We start from the raw sequence: 7,700 nt of genomic DNA, 5'->3' as shown, positions 1-7,700 counted from the left end.
TAACTCATTCATTAAATCATGAAGGGTAGGGGAACTAGAGGAAGGAAGGTCATAACTAGTAAAGGGGATATCTCTACTAGTAGAATGTTTATACTCCTACTCTCAGATTTTCATCCTTCATGGGTTTCATACGTCTAAATTACCTTTACTAATGGGTTTCATAGGGTAAACCCATTCTTCATCATCTCCAGCTTCAACTCTAGAAAGTTGACAAAGTGCATAAATGAGGTCAGGATGTCCCAGACCTCCACTTGATTCACTCATTGTCGTGGTCAACTCTATTGAATTAAATAGCCTAAGTTTCTAGAAAAATCCGTCGTCGGCGCCGTCGGCCAGATTTTCAAAATTAGTTCAATTTCCTGATTTTTGCGATTTTGATCAATTTCTTGCGATTATTTTGATCAATTTCAAGCCTTGTCGACATCCGTTCAACCATTTTAGACATAAGTTTTAAGTGATTAAATGATGTACTAACACAAATAAACATTCACAACACAAAATATCACAATTATATATAAAATCCAAGGGTTACAATACACGTTATATAACACACACAAGTTTGGTATTTTCTCAAACTTAATACATCAATTAAGCGTCGCAATCCAAGCCACAACACTCTAAACGCTGGAAACAAACATTTTATGCTCAATCTCAACTATACTAAGATCCAAAAGCAAAATTCAAAAGTAAAGCAAACGCATAAGTTCAAATCAAATCACACACATAGACATATAGGTAGTAAAATAAATCTACTACGATTCAGTGCTTGTTTCTCCTCTGATATCGCCCATCGATTGAACATGAATGAAGAGGTTATAGAAGGGTCGATATGAGAATTTTTCAGTAGTCCTCTTCTATTAATCTCATCTTTCTCATTAATCGTATCAAACTTCCTTCGATATGTCCAGAGTGATCAATATGCTCTTTCATCCTCCAGTCTAGATGATCAAAAATTTCAGAGATATTGTTAATTGTATTCTATTGCTAAGGCCAGCAAGGAATTGAAACATACAATCCTTTTCTACGATATTATGGAAGAAGAATAAGTCGGTTGGAGAATCTCAATTGTAGTCGTAGTTCAAGTCGCATTTTATCCATAATACAACAAAGTCATTATAGTACCGTGTCACGGTTCTTGACCTCTATTTTTCCTCCCGGATATTTTTAGATATCTCATAGAGTTGGCTGGAATTTCTTACATCCGAGTAGGTATCACGTACAACCGTTCAAAGAGCACTAGCTGAAGGGAGGAACATGTACGAACGACCAAGTGACGTTTTCATGGAGTTGATTAGCCATGACATGACCATTGAGTTTTCCACTTCCTCCATATATCATGTCAGTTTTCGAAGGCTCGCGAATCATACCTTTGAGGTGACCGAATATCCCACTTCATTTGAGAAACAATGAGACCGCTTTATACCATTGGGGGAAGTTGCTGTCATTCAATTTATGAGTTGTGATTAAGAAATTTATGTTGGCTTCTGGATCTCCAGCCTGCAAGGGAGCAGAGGTTAGAGTCGATCCTGTAATGGAGTTAAGAACGCCTTCTGAGGAGTGATTCATTGAAAGAATCAGCCATAATTTCGATTGAGCCAAATGATATGTTGTTGTGGTTTTGAGCCATTGATGAATTTTGATAGAATCATGACAAACAGATACAACCGTAGAAATTGCAGGTAGCAGGACAACTGTAGGGATCCTACCTGCAACACAACGACAGCAAGAGGTATCTAGCAGACAAGAACCTGCAGGAACAATAGACAGGAACCTGCTGGAACAGGATGAATCCTTCTGGAATTGGACCCCGCAGGAACATCAACAGCAGCAGGAGTCTGGTGGACAGAAACTTGCAGGGAAGAGAAAAACGGCTGCTTGAAGCAGGAATAGGAGGACCGACTCGTAACTGTCCGTCCGCAGAACGAATCGAAAGGCTGTCCGTGACCACAAATTTTCTGGAATAGAAGGATTCATGCAGTTAGAATGAGGGGGTGGAGGCGGCGGCTGTTGGAAATATCATGTTGAGATGTGGAATAGAACAACTCAATTTCATTGATAGGAGGGGTATTTAAACCCAATTACAATAGGCATAATAATGGAAAGCAAAAACAGAATAAAATAACTAGGAAAGAAAGTAAAATAGAATAAAATAAGTGGAAATACATAATCAAGAAATAAAATCAAATAATAAGTAATAACGGCGTAGTGATAGCCGTTATAATATAATATTAACTACACAATTATATGAATTTATGTATCCATCTCCTAAAGTTTGATATTTACATTTATAACACTTAGATGCTATAAATTTATGCATAGAAAAAGCGCATTTGATTTAAAAGTTAACAAATTAGGATTTTTTATGTGATGTTAAAGATTTGAGTGTTATTAATCTAAATAAAAGTTAGGTATTAGATATGCAAATACATAAGAATTACGTGGTATGTATGAAAACACGCCTTATCTTTAATAATCCTCATTGTCCAGGAGAAGAATCTCAAGCTCAAGCAGAACTTTATGATATTCTTCTGCAACCCCTTGAGAGCCATTTTCTAGTATTTGAGACTTTTATTCTTTGCATGTAAACCCTGATTATATGATTATGTGATATCAATATTTGAAATACTTAGACATTTATTATTCAACTTTAGTATGTAATAATTAATTATCACATTTTCCCTTCTCCGCTTGTTAGGAAAAAGTAGCATATTATGATATAGCTACGGAGAAAAGGGCCGAGTTTGAGAAGGCCATGTCAGAGTACTTGAAGATGAAGGTAAAACATTTCAACTTTTTTCTGTATCAGATTTTCTCCTCCATCATGCAACATTAACCATCTGCTTCATCTTGCAGGAGAACAATGATTTGTCCGAGGAATCATATGAATAAGACCGATTATGATTGGTGGATATGAACTAAGGTGCAAAATGGAAATTTATTTTCTTCAACTAATCTGTAATTATTGCTGTTATCAGTTTATGAATGATGATGAGAAAACTCTGCAGAGATTGAAAAATTTTGGATTCTCTGCAGGACTGCCCTCAGCTCGCTATAGTTTACTTGAAAGTAGTTTCTGAGAGACTAATCATTGTAGAAGATTAGGATGTATTGACAATGTTCAGATTTCTTCTGTTCGTGAGGTTTTTTTATCATCAAATATTCCGTATTGAAACTTTTTGCTTCGGTTATTTGTTTGTAACAGTGAAACAAGTGCAAGCGCTGGTTTGCTTCGTGGAGGGAAGCGCTAACTTTGCTGCAGATAATGTGTGCGATCAGACCAATTGTTATCTGCGACCAAACAAAATTATATTTACTGTAGTGGAAGCAAAATAATAGTAATAATACATGCACACACTCTTTTCAGCCAGTCAGCAGAGCATGAGTTCAAAGGAGATGGCTGCCCATGGACCAATACTTGATATCGCACGATCGGTACTCAAACTCATGCTTGGGCTGCTCAAAGCTGGGAACGAATGGCCCCAACATCTATAATCGAAATAAAAAAAAGGGGTATTGTTTGAGATCCAAAAAAGTGTTGTCTGCCATCTAAAATAAGGACTTTCATTGAAAGCCGGCTCCCATGAAGATTGTCGGGGTATGTTTGAGATCCAAAAAGGTATGATCAGGACCAAAGACATGATAGAAGAATAGGCCCTAATTGGGGGTTGATTTGAGTCGAGTTGAAGGTATTCATTGCGATCGAGGGAGTTAATCAACGTCCAACAAAGGTTCCAACAACAAAAAAGTAAAGTAAACTGATATATGCTCATGCTATTCACATCGCAAGGGTCGTCCTCGCCATCCTTGGACGAGACAGAGTAGAGGCCACCCGATGAGGAAGCCTAAAAAGATTTCGCCCAAGCTAGCTATAAATAATAGCCTTATCCTTATGAGCAGTCCCCCCCCGTGACACCGAAAACTTAATAAACATTTTGTTCAAATTGGTATTTGTTAAAATGGGTCTCAAAAATTTGGCGCCTAGCGGATATGCCCGAATTATTATATTGTCTCTCGCGAGAAGAAAGAAACCTTGGTGTTCCAACCACTACCCCTATGACTTGGGGAGAGGGCAACAAAAAAATTAATGCTATGGCCGATTTCATCGTACTAAATTTACCTGCAATGTACAATGCTACTATTGGTTAGCCGTTATTGAGCACCTTTTAAGGTAGTAGTCTCAACCTACCACACAACAATAAAATTTCTGAGTGATGAAGAAATCATCACAGTCTGAGGATATTTAGAGCAGTCACGCACCTACTACAGCGTGCACCGAGAGCCACTAGAGTTGGATACACAATGAGTCGTCTAAAAACCAACTTGATAATTGAGGAAGTCCCTGTCGGATTCGATAATGAAAGTAAGTCATTTTGACTAAATATCATTTCTGGTACATGTTATAAAGAGAATCTTGCTCATAATCTCTGGGGATATTGTCAAGTCTTTGCTTGGTCTGTCGAGGAGACGCTAGAAGCTTCCATAGATGTAGCTTGCCATCACCTCGGCATCAACCCTTTGGCGCGACCGACAAAATAGAAAATGACGTCAATGGCTCTATCCTTAGCCAAGCCAATCAAGGAATTTCAAAAGCCGTTGGAAGTGGGATACATTAAAGAGGTGTAGTATCCATTCCGGGTAGAAAACATGGTGATGGTTCACAAGGTAATGGGGAAATGGTGAATGTGTATTGATTTCACTAACCTGAATGGTGCCTGCCTGAAAGTGAACTACATCCTTCACTCCTTATAATTTCATATGCTTAACTTAAAATCTTCAAACTTTGGTTGAGATGATTAGGTTTAAGTCATTGAAGCTTAAATTGAGTTCTCATAGTCTTGGGTTGACCTCATTTTTTGAGTGAGGTCTTGTTCTCTCTCTAGAATTGATGTTTAACCTTAGGATTTTGTAGTGGTTCTTCCTAGACGACTAGTGATGGGATCAATGCTAACTAAAGATTGAAACATTTTGTGAACCTAATAGTTTCATATGTTTAACCTTCAATACTCAACTCTTGGTTGGAATGATTGAGGACAAACCATTGAAGTTTAATTTGAGTTAATATAGGTTTGATATGCCTAAAGCAACCCTTTGACCTTAGAGACTTGGGTCTTTTTTTTTTTTGTCTTTCTTTGAGGCACTTCACTCACTTTCACTGTCTTTGGATAGCTCCTATTTTAGCTTGTAGAGAACTCATTTGGATTTGAAGTTTACTTTAAGCTAAGAAAAGAGGCTTATCCTTTAATAAAGAGAAAGAAATGATAAATTCACTATAATTTCAAAAAAAAACTAAAATAATAGTCATTAGAAAATTCATCATTAAATCAAATCAAATTGAAATCAACACAATTGAAATTTGTTAAAACATTATAAACAAAATTTTCAAAATTCAAAATATTTTTTTCAAAATTAATTAATAAATTGAAAGTAAAGGAATGAGATTTGTAAATTAAGAAAATATTTCAAAAATAAAATAAAATTTAAAATAAATTAAGAAAAAAACAAAAAAAAATTTAAAAAAATAAATAAATCAAAAATATTTTAAAAAGTAATTCAACAATTAATTTTATAAATAAAGTTTAGTAAAAAAAATCAAAAATATAATAAAATGGTATTTTTCCAAAATATGTTCTTCCAATTTTCATGTTATTTTAAAATTTACCTAAATTTACTTTAATTCAAAATAAAATTTTCAAAAACCCAGTAAATATTCACCAAATACTCACAAAGCATTCAAAGCCACTAGATAATTTTCCTTAATTTTTAAAATAAAATAAAAATCACCAAAAATTTCACCCACTCAACCTTTGAACCTTTCCAAACCAATGTCCTTCCTTTTGGGCCCTTCTATTGGCCACAATTGCACACACAAGCTCACCTATATTTGTCCTTGGAACCTTTTATCCATCTACTTGCCAGCACATCTGAATCCAAGCCAATTTTGAAGCCACTTTGGATCTATCTTCAAGCCACCCCAAAGCCACCTTTTCAAAGCCATTTGCCTCCTTGTCAAGCCATATCCATTGTTGAACTTGTTGAAACCATTTGAGCCCCCAATTTAATTATTTGGAGCCACACTTTAAGCAATTTACAACTCATTTCAATTTTTTTGGAAGCTTCATTCCAAGATTTCATTCATCGGCATAACTTCCCAAACACTTACCCCAATCCTATTGGCTAATTTGAAAACCACCCCAACGTAATCCTAACCAAAATAACAACAAAGGGAGGGTGAACCATGCCTAGCCAAACCATCATATCTTTCCTTGCAAGTTAACACAATTTTAAAGACCACATGTCACCTCCCAAGTGGTAGCACACCAAGTTTGACCTTCAATGTGGTTAATCCTCATTGGCTACAAGAAGATGACCTTTCCACCTCAGCACTTGAACCAATTATTGGTGTCATGCGCTAAAGTTGAATCCAAGCTCAAGTGTTCTCTATAAATAGCCTTATATTTTGGGCTCAAGCTAATTCCAACCCAAACCCTCGACAAAGCTTTGTCCAATTCACCCCAAAACTTTGCTTAGAGCTCTAAGAATCTTTCCCAACCATTTCCATAGTTGATACCATAGAAACCACCAATAAATCAATTGCCTTGAACCAGAACATCATAGGTTTTTATGGCGGCTACATCAATTTTATCATCTACTCATTCTAATAGTTTTCTTGAGCTCAAAAACTACCTCCTGCATTCAATAACTCAAGATGGAGCCCTCTAAATCACTTTTCAACCAAGAGTGGATGACGTTGATTGGAAAGATACAAGAATTCATTAGACTTTGCAATTGGAGCCTAGAGCATACTTATTGGATCCCTATAAATGTATTGTAATCTATAAATTAGGAAGAAAACACATTGTATAAGGTATGTAGCCAAATTTTCTTATTGCTTGTCATGTTTGGACGATTTTGAAATAAACTTGCATGTTATACAATCTTGACTGCTAAATAGATAAGATTTGGCTAGATAAAGCTTTTCGTAGTTTTAATTCGTTAATCAGAGCATTAGAGCTCAAGGTTCAAGCGTATTTCCTTAAACATTAGTGGATTCATCAATCCTTTGGGGATAATGAACGATGTTGTCCATGTCTTATTAAAAGAATTAGACGACGCACTTGGTCATGTGATGATGTGGTGGTCTTTAAGGTGCACATCGGCTCGTTCCATGTGAGTTGCGCAGACGACCTCCAATCATTTACTGGCCAGTGGAAGGACGATGCTTGGAAAGCGCTACAGACATGGCTAGAAATAGACGACTAACTTGGCCCACCTTTAAAACCGTTAAATAGATTTAAAAATCTTTAATAATTCCAAAAAATGTAATATAACTTTGAAAATTTATAAGAAATCAAAGAAAAATGAAAAAAAATTAAATAAAAGCAACATATTAAAAAAAATCATGAAGAATAAATGAAAAATAAAATCAAAGCTTAATGACATTAAATAATTTTTAAATTTAATAAAACTATTAGAATGCCAAATAATCATAAAAAAATGAAAATAATTTAAAATATTATGAGATTGGAACTATTTGAAGTTCTTGAACTTGATATGTTCCTTGAATTTCCTTAAGGCTAGAAAAGATGATTTAATGGTTCAATTTGATTTTCCTTTAATTCATGAAATTAGTTGATTAAACAAACTAAATAAATTAAATAAAGAAAAAAAATTACAAAAAAACATCATGGAAATTTCAAGAA

At 35.2% G+C, this 7,700-nt stretch overlaps 1 protein-coding gene across 3 annotated transcripts in view; it reads left to right on the top strand.

Annotated features, from left to right (window-relative positions):
* Positions 1-3,887, top strand: part of LOC110039030 (high mobility group B protein 14-like) — a 19,287-nt gene extending 15,400 nt beyond the window's left edge. The window contains exons 4-6 of one of the 3 annotated variants that reach the window (XM_020743972.1): positions 2,696-2,776; positions 2,854-2,920; positions 3,203-3,887. In XM_020743972.1, the coding sequence (XP_020599631.1) occupies positions 2,696-2,776; positions 2,854-2,889 (117 nt within the window). In that variant the 3' untranslated portion in view covers positions 2,890-2,920; positions 3,203-3,887. Of the gene's footprint in view, positions 1-2,695; positions 2,777-2,853; positions 3,158-3,202 lie in introns of those variants that run through there. The other 2 variants (XM_020743973.1, XM_020743970.1) reach the window with 2 other exon arrangements.
* Positions 3,888-7,700: the final 3,813 nt, after the last annotated feature.

Source organism: Phalaenopsis equestris, unplaced genomic scaffold (assembly GCF_001263595.1).
Source record: "Phalaenopsis equestris unplaced genomic scaffold, ASM126359v1 Scaffold234857, whole genome shotgun sequence".
NCBI lineage: Eukaryota > Viridiplantae > Streptophyta > Magnoliopsida > Asparagales > Orchidaceae > Phalaenopsis > Phalaenopsis equestris.
The sequence above is the reverse complement of the archived record's forward strand: the minus strand, read 5'-3'. Positions and strand labels throughout refer to the sequence as shown.